General features: G+C 40.0%; 4 protein-coding genes across 5 annotated transcripts; 3 read left to right on the top strand and 1 right to left on the bottom strand.

Annotated features, from left to right (window-relative positions):
- The first annotated feature begins 783 nt into the window (after nt 1–783).
- On the top strand, nt 784–6,876 carry LOC135607004 (probable nucleoside diphosphate kinase 5). Of its 2 annotated transcripts, XM_065098424.1 has the most exons (5): nt 794–1,009; nt 2,500–2,724; nt 3,827–3,934; nt 6,246–6,355; nt 6,519–6,876. In XM_065098424.1, exons 1-5 carry the CDS (start codon nt 957–959, stop codon nt 6,542–6,544), a joined length of 522 nt encoding a protein of 173 aa, XP_064954496.1. In that variant the 5' UTR covers nt 794–956; the 3' UTR covers nt 6,545–6,876. The 2 variants fall into 2 exon arrangements, with proteins under 2 accessions (XP_064954497.1, XP_064954496.1); XM_065098425.1 differs by lacking the exons at nt 6,246–6,355; nt 6,519–6,876 and adding an exon at nt 4,268–4,569 and having other exon boundaries at nt 784–1,009.
- Nucleotides 6,877–9,638: 2,762 nt separating this feature from the next.
- Nucleotides 9,639–11,339, top strand: LOC103977441 (protein TIFY 10a). The gene is made up of 5 exons (XM_009392947.3): nt 9,639–10,053; nt 10,196–10,358; nt 10,430–10,668; nt 10,788–10,845; nt 10,934–11,339. Exons 1-5 carry the CDS (start codon nt 9,918–9,920, stop codon nt 11,091–11,093), a joined length of 756 nt encoding a protein of 251 aa, XP_009391222.2. The 5' UTR covers nt 9,639–9,917; the 3' UTR covers nt 11,094–11,339.
- Nucleotides 11,340–12,312: 973 nt separating this feature from the next.
- LOC135607003 (pentatricopeptide repeat-containing protein At5g48910-like) lies at nt 12,313–14,632 on the top strand. Its single transcript, XM_065098423.1, has one exon. It carries the CDS (start codon nt 12,351–12,353, stop codon nt 14,277–14,279), a length of 1,929 nt encoding a protein of 642 aa, XP_064954495.1. The 5' UTR covers nt 12,313–12,350; the 3' UTR covers nt 14,280–14,632.
- Nucleotides 14,633–16,318: 1,686 nt separating this feature from the next.
- On the bottom strand, nt 16,319–17,322 carry LOC135606408 (ethylene-responsive transcription factor ERF016-like). The gene has a single exon (XM_065097428.1). It carries the CDS (start codon nt 16,933–16,935, stop codon nt 16,408–16,410), a length of 528 nt encoding a protein of 175 aa, XP_064953500.1. The 5' UTR covers nt 16,936–17,322; the 3' UTR covers nt 16,319–16,407.
- Nucleotides 17,323–17,395: the final 73 nt, after the last annotated feature.

Here is a 17,395-nt window from a genome sequence, read left to right as displayed (position 1 = left end):
TAAGTCGGTTGAGCTGGTCGCCGAGGTCGGTCGAACCCTTGCGACGGGGTGTCGGCGCCGGGAAGTGGATCAACGTCTCTCGGTCCGGATACCGGTTAGCAACTCGTCATCGGGACGCTAGTTGACGACTCTAAGGTCGGAATGCTCGTAGCTTGAGGGTGACCGCTTTCCTGCAAGTATGGCTCTCGTCGGGTGTTTGCCGACTTTGGCCCCTTTGACGAGCAAGTCATTGGTGGGTTGATTTGTTTATGCCTCTCCTTGGGCCGGATGTCAGCCATGGGCTTTTATACTACTGTACGAGAGTCGGTTGTACGTGGGTTTGGCATGACGACCAATCCTCGAGAGGTGAGATGGTACCTTTGTGCGGTCGCCGTCCCGGGACACGCGGAACGATGCCATGCGGCATCATCCCGGGCTTACCGGGACGGGACGTACTGAGCAATGCCTTGGTACGGATTCTGACTCGACGCGTGGGAGTGCTCCTCTTACTGACTTGGCTGTTACGTGGCGTGACATTGATCGTGACGTGACCTGGACCAAAAATATACCTTATCATATATCTCATAGAAATTTTCTTTTAGTATTCAGATAAATCAAAATAAAATTCCACAAATATATATATATATATATATATATATATATATATATATATATTTCATTGTTTATTCCGTATTTGGCAAATATTGTCTAAAATCAACAAAATGAATGAATAAATAAATAAAATGAACTCGGATCAGATTCGGATTTGAGTATGGATCCGTTTGGTTTCCTCTTTGGATCGGATTCGGATCGGGGCCATAGTGTCGAAGAAAACGGATCATGGTCGGACTCGACTCGGATCCGAGTTAGATAGGCCGCATGTGGTCGTCCCACCCAAGGCACCTGAGCTGCGATCCCTAATGGCCTCCGAAGGCGAAGCGTTCCCGATTTGATCCGCCGATCACCCTCCGCTCCCGATGCGGCAGATCTCGGTCTTCCTTCTCCACCTCCTCGTCATCCTCTTCCTTCAGTAAGTAAACCCGCACGTCTTGCGCCATACTACTATAAGGATTTTGGTTTATTTTTGTTTCGAATGTTTTTATTTTAGATAGATTTCAAATATATTATTCTGTCGGATTTTGCTTAAGGTCTCGATTTTTCTTCGATAAATTGAATCTTCTGGTGTGCTATTGCGTGATTGCAATTAGATTCCTGCTCTCTTAGTGTACGGAGCTTGTTTGAGTCATCTTGGTTTTATTCGAAGAAACGGCTGTGAAGATTTTGGATCTTCTTTTTGTTCTTTTCTAAAATTGTATCTTTTTGTTCTTTAAATAGTGGAGACACATTTTTTCGTTATGAGGAAACAACGCAAGACTTTTGTTTCAGAGTTTCAATCTTACGATCTTTCGCTATTACGTGAACTTGAGCCTTCTCGAAGCTGAATAATCTTTTCCATGATGAGTTTGGAATATTTTCCCCATTGTAAAAGAAGAAGATTTTCTTCCCTCTGTATACTATATTAAGATCAATCTACTTGCTTCATTTGTTAGCTTGTTTTTGTTAGATTACCTTTTAGCTTAAAACCCATAGCTCTTATATCTATAAATATTTTCATGTTAATTAGGTCTATTTTGTTGATTTGGGAATAAATGTTTTGCTTTTGATGTATGTGATTGTGATATTGTGGTATCTTTCATCACCTTTAAGGATCACTCAGCAATACAACCTTTTAGGCTTGTTGGCTATATTTTCATATGATAAGACACTTTCTCTTTTTTATTTTTACCTTATTAAGAATTTTGTCTAGATTCATAACTTTTGCTATTTGTTGTTATTTTTGTCCACGTGATTCATCATCTTGGTTGACAGACTGAGATTCTCTTTCTGTCAAGGTCTTGTTGTCGCGTACGATGTAGCTATAGCTGACAAACTACGTTGTAGCTATTGCAGAATTTTTTTCCATAATTTCTGCATGATTCTTATTTTTATTGAATATTGAACGATTCTTTCTCATTTATGTGGTAGCTGTCAGCTTAATTTTGTCATTCCGGTTCTTTCTAAAAATGTTGGCTTTTGATTTTTGGTGTGTGTGTGTGTGTTCATATTTGGGCGTGTATCATTCTTCTATCTGTTTATGCCTAGAGTTGTTCCATTATTGAACATGAATCTTGCTATCTCGAGAGTTTCCATTGATGCTTTCAATTTCTCCTATTCTAACATTGAGATACAAGCTTATCTTTTTGTTCTTCTAGCAAAAAAATAGTTTGCTTTACTTAGAGCTATCTTTTGTTCTCCTATTCTTTCTTATACTATTCTTTTACTTATTTGGGAGAAATTTACACTTTAGTGATCACTGATGAATTACTTTCATTTTGATGATACATTTTATTAAAAAATATTTATCTTAGTGCATAATATAATTGGTTGACTTTGCAAAAGAGACTCTGGATGACATCATTTTGAGACCTGATAAGTTGATAACTGTACTGACCTGCAGATTAAATTCTCGAGTATTTTCAGGTCTCTGAGCTATGCAGCTTTGGAAAAGGAGAGAACTTTGGCTATGATAAAACCAGATGGAATCTGTGGTAACTTCACGAACCAGATAAAGCAGGTTATTTTGCAATCTGGATTTGTCATAGTCCATGAGATGATGCTCCAGCTTGATGTGAGAAATGTGACACTGTTCTACTCTGAACATTCTGAAAAGAGCTTCTTTCCAAATCTTGTTGGGTATATGACGAGGTATTAACTTGAAATTTTCTTGCATCACTGCTTTTGTTCTTAAACTTGTCTTTCCCTATTATAGCTTTCAACAACTGGAATTGTATCCTTTTTTTAGTTAAAGGTGGCAATATTTAGAATACAAAGCGAATGGCAGTAATAACCTTCCAGAAGAAAAACCACACTGAATGATACATTTTTCTTAGAGGAAATGATACAATTTTCTTTTTGCTTCCAAGAAAGTTAATTTATTAATGGTGAGCGAACGTATTGTGAATGTAGTGTTGCAATTTTTAAAGTTTTAAACTTTTAATACTCAATTGCTAAAGAGTGTTTGTTGTTTATGCATGACACTTGTGAATCTTGAGCAAAGAATCCCGTACCTAAGAGATTGATGAACCAAGTATGGGACATGATCCTAGCCCAAAAAAGTACCAAAGTGCTAGGCTTAGTCTTCCTTTCAGGCACTTAGAATGGTTTCAGCTCAATCCTGTAAAGAATGATTATATTTCTGGACTATGTCCATTAATTCATATGCATTTGCATTGGTTTGTTTCATCCAGACATCTGAAAAGAATGCAGAATCTAGATGCCCTACCTTCTTATTCTTTTAGTACTCATGAAATCTTTTTCTTCCGACTTCATCTCTTGTGATTTTGCTTGTTTAGTGTTTGCTTTATTCTGAGGTTAGTTACAATGATTCAGCGGGTTACATATATTGTCCTTTTTCTCTATCTTTGTGCAATAGTTTTCTGTTTGATTGTTTAACTTTCCTATCCCGTTTTGCTTATTCCCTTACGAAATTTGTCTGTTCTTTTGAAAATTTTGTGTATGTTCGTATAAGTTTCATCACTACCCTTCTTCTTAGTTCCTACTTACATGTATGAACATTATGGTATATATTTTCTGTAATTGATGCCAATAAATTTGTCTTGTCTTTATCCTTCACAAGCATGATTTACTGTAGTCTTTAATAATTTCTTATCCAATTCTTTTTGAAAAATTTTCAATGATTTCTTTGAAGGTAGTTAAAGTACGATTATTATTATTTTTCTTCCTACTGTATTTACTACTTTTCAATTTTACCTGTTAGTTCAGTGAGCAAAATATTATTAACTTGCAGTGGTCCAGTGCTTGTGATGGTTATTGAGAAGATTAATGCTATTGCTGATTGGCGTGCTCTGATTGGACCAACAGATGCGGGAAAAGCTAAAGCTTCCCATCCCAACAGGTTTGCTTGTTCTTATTTTATTATCTCTCCAGCTAGAAAAATAAACAATTATATCAGTTTCCATTGATAAAACAATTAGTCGAGCATCTTAAGCTTTTTTGGCTTTTTTAGATATAAATCCTGTCATGTTGCCAAAAATATATTTGAAAACTTTAGAACATATTGTTAAATGAACTGATCACCGAGTCTACTACTATAAGTTTAGATTAACCAAATTAGCCTTTATTGTATGTTAACTTATAGATGATTTGAGTTTGAATGCCTCTTATATTCTTGTAGCATGAGATTGAATTCTGATGCTTCTTGTCCCTGCATGTACTTGCATTTTTTTAGCAACGAAGTGGTAGCACCCATCAACTTCATTTCAGAGTGTAATGAAGCAGAAAAATAGAGAACCTTCCAGAAACAGTTGTGTGGAATGGAGCAAAAGGTGAAAGAGGAGGGTGGGGAAGGAGACAATGAGTGACCAGCTAACAAAATGATGAGACTGAGGAACACCACAATGGTTGTTACCACCTGTGAAGATTTATACAACATAGCCTCCCATCGATGTCTCTTCTTTGTCCCCTTTGTCCCAAACAACTCTACAACTCATGAAGCATGAATTAATGAGTGAAATTTTCAGTTATTCTATACTTCCCTTGATTTACATGTTATGATATAAACAAAAAGACCCTGTTGCTTCTAGTAGTTTAAGTTTTTAGCATTGGTGGATAACCATTTTATCATGGTAAGATAGTAGGTCATGTGTTTGATCCTAGCTTTCTTTACTTCACAACTCTTCCTTCATTTTTTCATCCATTTCTTCTTCCGAACATAAACTTATGTGCAAAGCCCATTAAACTTTCTGTGGCTTGCATCATTATCCTTCATTTAGGTCCACATGCAAAGTCCGTTATCCTTCATCTAGGTCACACGTGAAGGGGGGTATTAGAATGTAGTTAATTAAAGTCTTTCACACTTGTAAGCTTAAGCTTTTTGATAAGCTGGAAGCAGTCAAAAATGAACACTCCAATCAGTCTAGACAATCCCAATAGGTGTTTGTGTAATGAACACCTGGTTCATCATTAATAATGCATATTAACAAAATTTCACCCAGAAACTTCTTGAGGACTTTCATTTTCATCTCAGCTTTCACTAGTCCCTGTTTTCTTAATGCTTGAAGCTTCTAGTGAACTGCATAGTTCAACATTTGTTCTCCCTCCTTATCATAAATTGTTCCGTGACTAACTCTGATTGGTACAAATGTCAAAATAGCTTTTGGGGGAATATGGCTCATATGGAGGTCCAAAATCCATCAATATGAAACCTAATTACATATGCAGTGTCAACACAATTTTTCATGCCAAAATTGCAAGTAGCTATTCAAGATGTATTGTTTCCACATGTATCATCATCCTCATATTGTTTGATCACCCCTTGTTAAATTTTTTGATATCATCAATCCCAAAGCTTCACCTCATGTCACATATCGTCTTTTTTTTAAATGACATATTGCAGTAAGTAGAGAATGTATTTGAAGTGTGTGGGTAGTGCAGAGATTACCAAGTTCATCAAATTAACTTTTCTCCTAAGGTGAGGCATTTGGACTTTCCGCTCGGCGGATTGCTCATCAGACTTCTAAGTTTGAGGTGACCAATTCTTTGTTTTATAATTCTTCAAGTAGAAGCAAACTGAAATGCCTGAAGGGTAATAAGACTAAAGAATGATTGAAGACAGTAGCTGACCAAGTAAACTAATATGCTTTTGCGTTAATTTATGATCAAAGCTGATAGCATCTCAAAGGATTGCAGGCCCAATTTCAGGATGCAAATGTTGATTTTCTAAGCCTAAACAGAAAGTGAGAGTTTCATAGGCATAATGTATCATCAGCATACTGTATCCATGTGCCTCACTCAGACATCTGAAACAGTAATTATGTAGCATAAATGAACAACAAGAAAGATTAGGTATTTTCTTGGTTAATGATATTTTTTGCAAACAAGTTCGATCGTCCTAGTATAATCAAGGAGAACGGTTGCCTTGGTTGATGAAACTTGAACAATGATACCTGGGAGTCCCTTATCTTTGAATGCTTAAAGGTCCTTTCGTGTTGTGGTCATGGTAGGTTTCCATTGTATGGTTCAAGTGAATGTCATGATCGTGAGAATGGGAAATTGGGGGTGATGGGGTCATGATAGGTTTCTCTTTTTATCACATAGTTCTTACAGTCTTCATGAGACATTATGTCGAGCTCTGCATCTTTTCTATCACACAATTCTGCAAGTATAACTTAATTCTCTTCGTGCTTACCTCTGCTTTTAATTTACAGCATTAGGGCCATGTGTGGGTCGAATTCTGAGAGGAATTGTGTTCATGGTTCAGATTCTCCTCAATCAGCTGCAAGAGAAATTTCATTTTTCTTTGGAGAAATATCACCTGGTCAGTTCTTACTCTCTATAAATATTACTATGTATTTGTTGTCTCATTAAAGGAATAACAAAGTGATTTTGCTAAGGTAAGTTACAAAATAATGGTAGTTTAACAACTCTAAATATGCTCTTTAATGAATACTATCTTCCTCTTGCTTCTCTTTTTCATGCAGGTGTTATCTTGCATGATGAACTATAAGAGTTTTTTTGTTCTCCAAGAAGATCAATTTTGTTTAACCTGCCGAAGCTGCAAAGACCGGAAGATACTCTTCAGATTAACATTATCAACTCTTCTCCTTTATTATGCTGTCTATTTCGATCAATCCAAATGCCTCACTGTGTAACATCTACTGTTGGAAATGGTAAGTGACCTCTCATTTGTTGGGTTCTTCCCAGATCTACACTGGGAAGCATTGCAAGAGAACAGTCCTGCACATTGCTGTATCAAACAAGATCCGTGACGAGAAAGGAAAGTGATATAATTTTGATGATAACTATGAAATGCAATTCCCTTTGTAATTCTTGCTCCTATTTCTTCCGGTGTCTTCTTCCTACCGAAATATTTTCTTCTGTTTCAACTAAGATTCGACGGGAAGATCTCTCGTGATCTGACCTCCGACTTGTGTAGTATAGGGATCTTAATGTAACTTAAAGATGATTAATTATATAGATTAATATATAATTAGTTCGTTAAAGAGTTAGATCATTTTTTATATTGTTCATCATTTATTTAAATCTGAATTTTAGTTTTATATTATATTGTATTATTATACATAAGCTTAATCGGAGGTTAGCATCTCGTAAAATAAACATAAAATAATAAATGAAAAGAAGATCACATGACATAACTCATCGTAGAATTATGTTAGAATGGGATGCTCCAAAATCGAAGATCTTTTTATCATATCATTTTTCGTAAACACCCAATTTTCTATTATTTTGTATTATTTATATGTGGTGGGACTTATATATGGTATCTTTGTGATAGCATAAATTGCAATCTCATCATTTTTCTTGAACGAGTACCCGAAAGTGGCCCCCCGAATTTGGATTAAGATATCCACCTAAATTGGAGCCGCAAGTTTCACAAGATGATGTTGATGTCGCATACTCTTGTTGACTTTGGTCCAAGTGTTCATACTAATTTTGTTCGTGGACAATGACATGGCAACAATCTTCGAGTAGCAATCCACATGGCTTGCTCATGAAATAGTAGGAAGAGAAAACAACACATAGCCAAAGGCCATGTTTTTGGGTGGTGAGCACATTTCACATATTTATGCTGTTTTGTCACGCTTGTTTGGGAGATGAGATGTAGATGTGGACGTATGATAAATACACCTAATGAGGAGGCCCTTCTCTCCATCCATACACACATTAGTCTTCTTCGAAAGTTGCAAGGTGATGTGGCCTCTCACAGTCCTCTCTCGAGTGTGAGATATTGGGGAAGATATGAAGATAGAGATTGGTGGTTCCATGATTGTGGGGATTGATGGAGTTGAATTGGATTTAGACTGAAATTTAAGAATTGATAGCACATGACAACCTAATTTGTTTTCAATCGTTCATTGTTATTATAATCCTCGAATAGAAAAATTAGAATTATATCCTTGTTAAATCGATGATCCGATAAAAAAAAAAAAAACTATTATGATGCGAAGGATTCTAGTAACTAATAATATAAAAAAATTAATTTATATATATATATATATATATATATATATATATATATATATATAGTTTTATAAATCTTGGATTAATAGGAGTTGATATTATCATATCTTTGGAATTTATCTTTGAACTCCAAAGATATTTCTATATGATATTTCTATACTCGTAAATTTATTCAACCACAAAAATAAATCTAAAAAATTATTGGTGAGGCATCTGATTCGAGTATGCCTTTTGACGAATCACATCAAAGATAACCATCATCAATTCATTGTATATGTCACTACCATCAACGGCGAGCCTCTATCCACTCAAAATAAACTCAAAATAAACGTTGCGTTATACTTCTCTCCCTCCCTTAGTTTATTTATCATTAACGTTCACTTAATTCTATTTTAATTTGAAATGATTTTTAATTATATTAGCTAACGTAAATAATTTTATTTATATAAAATTATAAAGAGAGATCTTTTGAAAATTATTTGTATGATTATGAGAGTTTTCTCTCTCTCTCTCTTATACTCAAGAAATTATTTGTATGATTATGGGAGTTTTCTTTTTTTTCCATTAAACATTTATAAGGAAGATAGTGTAATTCGGTAAATTACATTCAGATTAAGAATTCTAAAAATAGAAAAAATAAAAATTATTGTCCTAAGATTCTTTCTCGGAATTCGTGTACACATTAAATGCAACAGTGAGATTGTGATGTGTTTCATGTTTATCCATAGGGTGACGACATGGCGATAAAGATGTGGAAAACATGGATTAAAAATATATATTGTATATTGACTTTATAGGTTTATTATATTTATTTATTTTCTCTAAGAAATCGTGTCTCATGGATTAGAAGTCAAAGCGACAGAGTTGTTGACTCGGGTAATCGATCTCCATCAACTCCCTCCCATTCACGGGGAACATTGTCTTCCCATAAAAAGATACGATCGAGTCAATCTCTCTCTTTTTTTCCTCTCATTCCGTTTACGATCTCATAATTTTGCTCGAATATATTTTTTTATTCATTTTTAGCTAGTAATTGATAAAATAAAATATAAATATTATATATATATATATATATATTGATTAAGAAATAAGGAACCAAGATATAATTACCTCAAAGGTATGTATGCAATACCGTACGATACCGGTGTTTCGAGGTTGGCTCGGTCGATACGATAGTTTTATATATATTTTTTTTTACTGTAATACTATAGCACCTGTATCGGACGGTCGTCGAACCGGTACGTATCGCCCGTATCGAGTGGTACCATTCGATACTACATACCATGATAACATTCATCTTAAATCCTTAAAAGAATAATTAAAATAAAGTATAAATTCCTTTGTTGATGTTCATGAAAATAAAATAAATTTTTTTATATAAAAATAAAAATAATAAAAATAAAAAAGTATTTAATATATTATTTAATTGATTAAAAAAATTATATCTTATGCTTAAAAAAATTATTTTCACGGAGAATCCAACATCTGTTAAATAAATGGCATCAAATTTTTGTTGGAGATAGTAAATGCTGAACATATTTGCTGAAGAATTTAATGCATCATATTTAATTTGTAGTCTTGTGAGGATTACGCCCACTGCATGTGTTACTGTGACAGCAGCTGCACTCTCAGTCGTCTTCTCTGCGGCCGACGTTTGTTGTTTGTCGAAGGCATCACGTGTTTCCAAGTCTTATTATTCCCTTCTCTCTTTTCTTCTTCCTTCTTTCTTCCGCCATCAATTCCCTCCTTCAGCCACTTCGAAAAGAACACGTGATTCTCGACTCCGCCGCACTGTTCTCTCGCTTTCCCTCTCACCCAATGGACGATTCCAACGCACGATTTCTATAAAACAAAAGGCTCGAGAAGGGTGAGGAGAGAGGAGGCGGAGGAGGAGGAAGATGGGAAGAAGCAAGGGAGAGAAGTCCAACTTCAATGAGACGTGCAGGCTGTTGAGCCAGTACTTGAAGGAGAAGGGCGGCTTGGGTGGCCTTGGCTTGGAGATGACCCCTAAAGCTCTTGATCAACAGGGTAAAGGTGAGATTTTTTGAGCTTTGGATCTCTAAAAGCCTTTTGTTTTTTTCGCCTTATTTGTCAGTTCTACATGTTCTTCAGTTTTGCTCTTTGAACAAGTAATTGACGAAGATAAAATTTACTCTGATCTTTCTTTTTCTTTCAGGTAAATCTCCGGCGCCGGCGACCATGAGCCTGTTGCCAGGGGTGGATGTGCCGGGAGAGGATCAAACATCTCCGAAATCCATGGATCTCTTTCCCCACAAGTCTGGTCTTGATTCAGGTGCTCTGGCCATGGAGGAACCTGGCGAGAAGACCTCAGATATCAAGTAAGACTCTGCTACAGATTTTTATGTGATGACAAGGGAGCTTAATCTGATTCTTCCAACCATGGTTTCAGGAAGATGGAGAAGGGCCAACTGACGATCTTCTATGGTGGAAAGGTGCTGGTTTTTGATGATTTCCCAGCCGAAAAGGCCGAGGATCTGATGCAGAAGGCGGCCAAAGAGAGCGTTGCGCCCCAAAATCTCAGCTTTTCCACCCATCACTCCTCCACTGCCAGAGCTGATGGCCCTCGGTCCGGCGGAAGTCCAGCGACGCCAGCCCCTGCGGATAGCCTGTCGAAGGCCAATGCTTCAGGTAACGACTCCTCTGTCATTGTAATCTATTGCCAGCAAAGTGATGTGATGAATTCCTCTTTCCGCGCCCCACCCCCCCCCCCCCCCAACTGACCAGTAGCTGCTTCTGATGGATTGCAGACATGCCCATAGCCAGAAGGAACTCCCTCCACCGATTCCTCGAGAAGAGGAAGGACCGGTGTGTAATCGACACTCCCAAATAGATCCACACGACGTTACTGCAGCTGAAAGCTAAAGTTTTTCTTCTCCTTGCCATCATCTTCCAGGATCAGCACCAAGGCCCCATATCAAGTACATGGTTCTTCTGCATCCATGGAGGAGGGCAAGCCAGAGTCGTGGCTCAACCTAGGCCGGCAAACTCCACAGCCAGAGCAGAGCTCAGAGAGTAGCAAGCGGCAGACATATGGATGTGTTGGGCACAACTGATACAGAGCTCCATCCGACTATGGTGATCAGTTGTCAGATCCGCTACTTGTCCTTGTAGCCTCCATCGTCATCCTCTTAGCGAGAGGACGATCAGAGTAAGAGAGGTGGTAGCGTTGGGTTTTTCTTGGTTGATGTAACCTTGTATTTTTGTAAGAACTCCCTCGTCGGGGAATGTTCTTATTTGCCAGTTGGAACTGCTGATCTCTGTATTGAACTTGAAGATACAGATCTGTAGCATCTCTAGAATTGATTCCTGGCAGTGATATGAGCAAATTGAACCTAAACTTACTTAAAGACATCTTGGATCATTGGGCATAATAACATCTTCGAAGAACAGCAGAAAAAAAAGGCAGCTTTTGGTGTCATGGTGATCTTCCAGCGAGGCCGCAAGCAATGCTGGCTTTACTTACAAGGCAAGCTTCTTGTGAAGACCAAACTTTAGGGAGCTGCACGTTTTCCTCCTGTGTCTATTGATGATTCCTCCTTTCCTCAACCACTCACGCCAATCTCATCTTTTCTTCTTCCTCCGTTGGGGTAGTAGGAGAGCTCGGTCTTCTTCACCTTCTTCTTTGAAGAAGACCGTCTTGCTTCATGGCCCATTGATGTGGCTATTTGTCGTCTGTGGAGTACCTAATTGGAAGTGTTCGCTGAGGCGAGTAAAGCGGAAAGCAAAGCGGTGGAGTGAAGGAGAAGCCATCGGATGCTGTACGAAAGATATTTATTTTGGTAAGGGAAAGCATGTGTTGAACGAGCCAACAGAAGGTGGGCCCACTGTGGACCCACCCAACGCTGGCCATTATTCTGCGCCCATAATTTAAGGTAAAAAGAGAGGTACAACTGTTCAAGTGTCATCATCTACGGTAAATTTCAGAATATTCTTTTTTTGCTTTTTTCGAAAAATATCCCTTTTTCAGAATATCCAATAGCATCCTTTTATTATATTATTATAATATTTTTTTGATATTATTGAAAACACTATAATACAGCGTAAAAACACTATATTAACTTTATGGACTAATCCATATGAAAAGGGAAGAAAAAAAAAAGATAGATAGATAGATAGAGTTATTTCAAATATTATGTAAAAAAGAGAAGCCTATAATGAATAAAATGATCAATATTATTTTTTAGTTAAAATATAAAAATATAGGAGAGTCACATATTTTTATGAGCTTAAATCGAGTGAGTTGGGCACATATATATTAGACACCCACGACTCCGTGCTCAATCCATGGAGTACGTTAAGGAGGTCACAGAATGAACTTGAACTCGAACATCGCGACGTCGCTCAACCCTTCGCCATGCCTTCCTCTTCTCTCCCCTCCGACTTGCCCCTCTTCCACTCCCTCCTCCCTCGTATCCTCTCTCAAGACCTCCAAAACCCTCCGAGACCTCCACCAACTCCACGCCCTGGCCATCAAAACAGGCCTCTTGGGAGACCCCCTCGTCGCGGCCGAGGTCCTCAGGTCCTCCGTCCTCTCGGAACATCGCGACCTTCGTTACGGCCGCCGGGTGTTCGACCAAATGCCGGAGCCCAACTGCTTCTCCTGGAACACCCTCATCCGGGCCTACTCCGAGAGCGACGGCGGCCACCCCTCCGAGTCCCTTTTGCTCTTCTCCCGGATGCTCCTCTGCGAGACCGCCCGACCAAACCGATACACCTTTCCTTCCGTGTTGAAGGCTTGCGCTCGCGCCGAAGCGATCCGAGAAGGGAAGCAGGTCCATGGACAAGTCATCAAGTTGGGGTGGGACGATGACGCGTTTGTCCTTACCAATTCGGTGAGGATGTACGCGTGTTGTGGGTTCATGGAAGATGCTCGGAAGTTGGTCGAGAAGAGTTCCCTGTCTCCTGAGAGCGAATCCAGCGTCGTGCTGCATAACATTGTGATCGATGGATATTTTAGGCTTGGCATGGTTGAAGAAGCGAGGCAAGTGTTCGACAGAATGGCGAATAAAAGTGTGATCTCTTGGAATGGCATGATATCTAAGTTTGCACAGACTGGTCACTTTAAGGAGGCGATTTGTGTTTTCAGGAAGATGCAATTGGAAGGCGTGAAACACAATTATGTCACTCTGGTGAGCGTTCTGCCTGCAATCTCACGGCTAGGTGCCCTTGAGTTGGGTGAATGGGTCCATGCATATGCAGAAAAGAATGTTATAGAGGTGGATGATGTTCTAGGATCGGCTCTAGTTGACATGTACTCCAAGTGCGGAAACATCGACAAGGCTGTTCAGGTATTTGAAGGCCTACCGAAGCGCAATCCAATCACATGGAGTGCGATGATTGGTGGGCTTGCATTGCACGGGCGGGCAAGTGAAGCACTGGATTATTTTCAGAGGATGGAGAAAGCTGGAGTTGTACCATCAGATGTTGTTTTTATTGGAGTTCTGAATGCTTGTAGTCATGCGGGCTTGGTGGATGAAGGTCGGTCGTACTTCAACCGAATGGTAAACGTCTATCGGCTAAGCCCTAGAATTGAGCACTATGGGTGTATCGTCGATATGCTCGGTCGTGCAGGGCTTCTTGAAGAGGCTGAGGAGCTTGTAGTTAACATGCCTGTGAAGCCAGATGATGTAATTTATAAGGCCTTCCTAGCAGCTTGCAAAAAGCATGGCGATGTCGAGATTGGAATGCGTGCTGCAAAGTGCCTCATGGAACTCGTCTCTCATCACGGTGACTCATATGTGCTCCTCTCAAACCTTTTTGCCTCTTTAGGGGAGTGGGATACCGTAGCTAAGCTGAGACTAACGATGAGGGAATTGGAAGTAAGGAAAGATCCAGGATGTAGTTGGATTACAATCGATGGCATGATTCATGAGTTTGTGGTGGAAGATTACACCCATCCACGAACCAAGGAGATCTATTTGATGCTAGAAGAGATGGCTGTCAAATTACAGGAGGCAGGTTATGTACCAGACACGGCGCAAGTTTTGCTCAACATCGAAGAGGAAAAGAAGGAGAGCACACTGTTCTACCACAGTGAGAAGATAGCTATTGCCTTTGGTTTGATCAGCACGAGCTCGGGGACAACATTGCATATCGTGAAAAACTTGCGCATTTGTGGGGATTGCCACTCCTCGATAAAGCTTATTTCAAAGGTCTATGGTCGTAGAATAATCGTGAGGGATCGGAGCCGCTTCCACCATTTTGAGGATGGTATTTGCTCTTGTAATGACTATTGGTGATGGAAGCTTGGCTGAGGACTGGTATTTGGATCAGCATGTTTTAAGATCTTGAGTTCATCAAATTTTTTATGGTGATATATCACAGAGGTGATCCTTTTCCTAAGCTCCAGATGTCAATAAATTAGTTGAAGTCCAATTCATCAAGGCCTTCGCAGGCTCGTGAGGACTAGCAGCTTTCAAGGTTTACTTGACTGCAAGGAGTGCAGGGGAACCAATTTTGTACGTCAGGATTTAATCCCAGTCATGCTGTCTTCAGCGGTCTCTATGTCTTAACTTTAGTAAGAGGATTCCCTTTTGTGCCCGTGGATCTATGACATTATCTGCACAGAATACAAATGACAATTTTCCATCCATCTTTTGCTTTGCTGCAGTGGATGCCTCTCACGTTGTCCATCAAAGGTTCTTTTTTTTTCTCATTACCATTATCATACTTTATGAGGTATGAAGTCAAACCATTTGGTGAGTTTATGTGTCATTAGGTTTTCCATCCATAAATCAGTACACCTCAGCGACAACCTGACCAAGTCTTCCAACAACGGTTGATCTGATTGTTCTGTTGGTTGTATGTATGTTGCTAATTCTGATCCTTTTCCTTAGATGTAAATGCTGCATCTTTCTTTTGTCCTTTTGTATTCTTGCTGTAACATGAATAAATTTCTCTTCATAAAGTGGGGATCATCTGGTTACTTCATAAATCTAATATGAGGCCCTGGTCATGTTGACCCTTCTATATAGTGGGTTTATGAGAGCCACAAAATGGTTGACAATTTCTGTGATGAAACCTTTTATATAGCAAATCTCATAAAGCTTCCAAGTTCAAATTTCACATCATTCCACTGAGACAAACAATGTTGTATCTTTCCAGTGATTTTATCATCCTGATGGTGACAAGATAGGGTATCTTTGCTGCTAGAGTCTTGGGCTCAGACTACTTCAATTTGAACTAGTGCAATTGTGGATTTACAAGTAAATGACCATAATCCCAGCTTTGCTGCTTGTCATGAGTCATAGACATCATCAAGTTTCCAATGAGAAGTGTTCATGTTGTAAGACTTTCCTTGCTATCCTGCACCAGCATACTATTGGCATATCACCATGTAAGCAGTATGATTCGGACCACGTGTTCTCGAATGCAGCTGAGCTGTCCGCTCGCAGCATGCCCTTTTGCTCCTGCCAATGGCCATCTGCGGTGTTTCGCGGACAGCTGATCCTGATCTGTCTTCTGTTTTTCTCTACCCCAAATTTGCCACCTTTAGGTTCTTCAGAAAAAAATCGAGCTGAAGCTGAAAATAGTTTTGATATCTAGATGGTGATCTTTAATCTGTCTCATCATATGCATGTGCACTCTAGTTGTTGATTTGAGGATCTGGACCTCAATTCACTACCATATCTTCCTGTGCCTCAAGCCATGATGAGCCTCAAATCTTACAGAACATTCTTGTTTAATTGTCATAGAAGCACTCCAAAGTCATAAACTCTTGCATTTGTGCTGATGCTTGATAGAGTAGCAAAATAGTTTTGGTAACCCATTCTAAAGTGAAGAAATAATGGAAACTAAATGAAACATGGGGCACTTCTTTTGTTTGTCTCTCTGCTTTGTTTGTGTGTGTCTCAATGCTTTTGACACTCTCTTGTCATAGTTTTGGTAACCCATTCTAAAATGAGTGAGGAAAAATTTAGACAGGCAATTTCCATATGACTCATAGCTATGTTTAAAGAACTGAGATTGGCTGCTAGAATTTTACATTCTGCTTCTTTTTCTTCTTCTCTTAGTCATTTTGTCTGCTCTTTTAAGTTACCAATTTTTTTTATTAGTATGCTGCACCAAATATTATGTTAATCAAAAGTTGACATTTCATTGTGGATTTATTGAGTTTGTAAAGTTGTTTTATCTCTCACTAAAACGACTGCTATGATGATAAGTAATCAGAGTTTCTATATCATTGGAATTACACTAAAGAATGATCCTAAATTTTGTATAGCATTATGACAAATCATATATATATATATATATATATATATATATATATATATATATATATATATATATATATGTGAACAATTGAACGAATATAAGTAAACGATGTGCAGAGCGGCGACGTGCAGTTCCTTATGGTGCAGCGTCTCTTCAGAAACTCCAGAGGAAAGAGTTGGACCCGAAGTCGACGGCCCCGTGGTCTTCCACCACATCCGCCGGCGGCGCCGGCGAGAAGAAGTCGTACATGTAGTCATCCATCGCAGCTGGGAACTCGGTGCCTTCCTCCGAGGCTGTCGCCTGCTGCGGGTCCATGAACGACCAGTCCAGCGGCTCCCCGCTCCCGGCCTCCCCAGCGGTTGGAGCAAGCCTCGGCTGCGACGGCGGTGTCGCGGCATGGCGGGCAGCTGCGGCCTGGATCTGCTGCGGGGAGAGGGGCTGCGTGGCGCAGGGCGGAGGAGAATCGGGGAAGTTGAGCCGGGCGCGGGGGCCACGGAGGCACACGGCAGCGGCGTCGAAAGCCCGGGCGGCCTTCTCGGGTGAGTCGTAAGACCCGAGCCAGATCCGGTCGCGGCTGTTGGGGAGCCGGATCTCCGACACCCACTTGCCCCACTTCCGCCGCCGCACCCCCTTGTACCGCCTCTCCTCCCCCGCCGCCGCCCCGCGTCCTTCCCGCTCCATCGTCTCCGCTCCTCGGGCGACCTGCAACGTGTTCTCCCAAACGTTCGGCGAGAGTGGCGATGGCGGGAAGGGCTCGTCATGGGGTCATATACATCGTAGCAGCGAAGCGCGTGGTAGGGAAATCGAAGGCGAGCTTCCCGCGGTGGAGTTAGGACGACTGGGGTTGTCGATTGGGAAGCGATGTGCGCGTGCACCTTCTCCAGAAAAGAACAATGTTTCTCCAACCACTTGACGCACCGCTCGTATCTCCTAGTTGACCAGGTGAACCATAAACTGTGAGAGAAAGTGCAAGTATCCACGGGAGGGTGGACGAAGGAGGAGGCCAATAGCGGCTCACAGTGTGAAGGTCTCACGCGGGGACCGACCACGCAAGAAAGTCAAACTGGAAGCAACAGTGGAGTCCACTGGCTACAAAAGGAAAAACCCCACATTTCCCCTCGTGGGATGGATCGATTCTACT

This window comes from Musa acuminata, chromosome BXJ2-3, assembly GCF_036884655.1.
Source record: "Musa acuminata AAA Group cultivar baxijiao chromosome BXJ2-3, Cavendish_Baxijiao_AAA, whole genome shotgun sequence".
Classification (NCBI taxonomy): Eukaryota; Viridiplantae; Streptophyta; class Magnoliopsida; order Zingiberales; family Musaceae; genus Musa; species Musa acuminata.
Note: the sequence above shows the minus strand (reverse complement) of the source record. Positions and strands in the feature narration are given on the sequence as shown.

Coding starts and splice junctions, on each gene's coding strand:
- LOC135607004 (XM_065098424.1), top strand. CDS start 957: ATGCGGCAGATCTCGGTCTTCCTTCTCCACCTCCTCGTCATCCTCTTC. Junction 3,935..6,245: donor AAAGCTTCCCATCCCAACAG/GTTTGCTTGTTC, acceptor TTTAATTTACAG/CATTAGGGCCATGTGTGGGT. Junction 6,356..6,518: donor CTTTGGAGAAATATCACCTG/GTCAGTTCTTAC, acceptor TTTTTCATGCAG/GTGTTATCTTGCATGATGAA.
- LOC103977441 (XM_009392947.3), top strand. CDS start 9,918: ATGGGAAGAAGCAAGGGAGAGAAGTCCAACTTCAATGAGACGTGCAGG. Junction 10,054..10,195: donor TCTTGATCAACAGGGTAAAG/GTGAGATTTTTT, acceptor TTTTTCTTTCAG/GTAAATCTCCGGCGCCGGCG. Junction 10,359..10,429: donor GAGAAGACCTCAGATATCAA/GTAAGACTCTGC, acceptor CCATGGTTTCAG/GAAGATGGAGAAGGGCCAAC.
- LOC135607003 (XM_065098423.1), top strand. CDS start 12,351: ATGAACTTGAACTCGAACATCGCGACGTCGCTCAACCCTTCGCCATGC.
- LOC135606408 (XM_065097428.1), bottom strand. CDS start 16,935: ATGGAGCGGGAAGGACGCGGGGCGGCGGCGGGGGAGGAGAGGCGGTAC.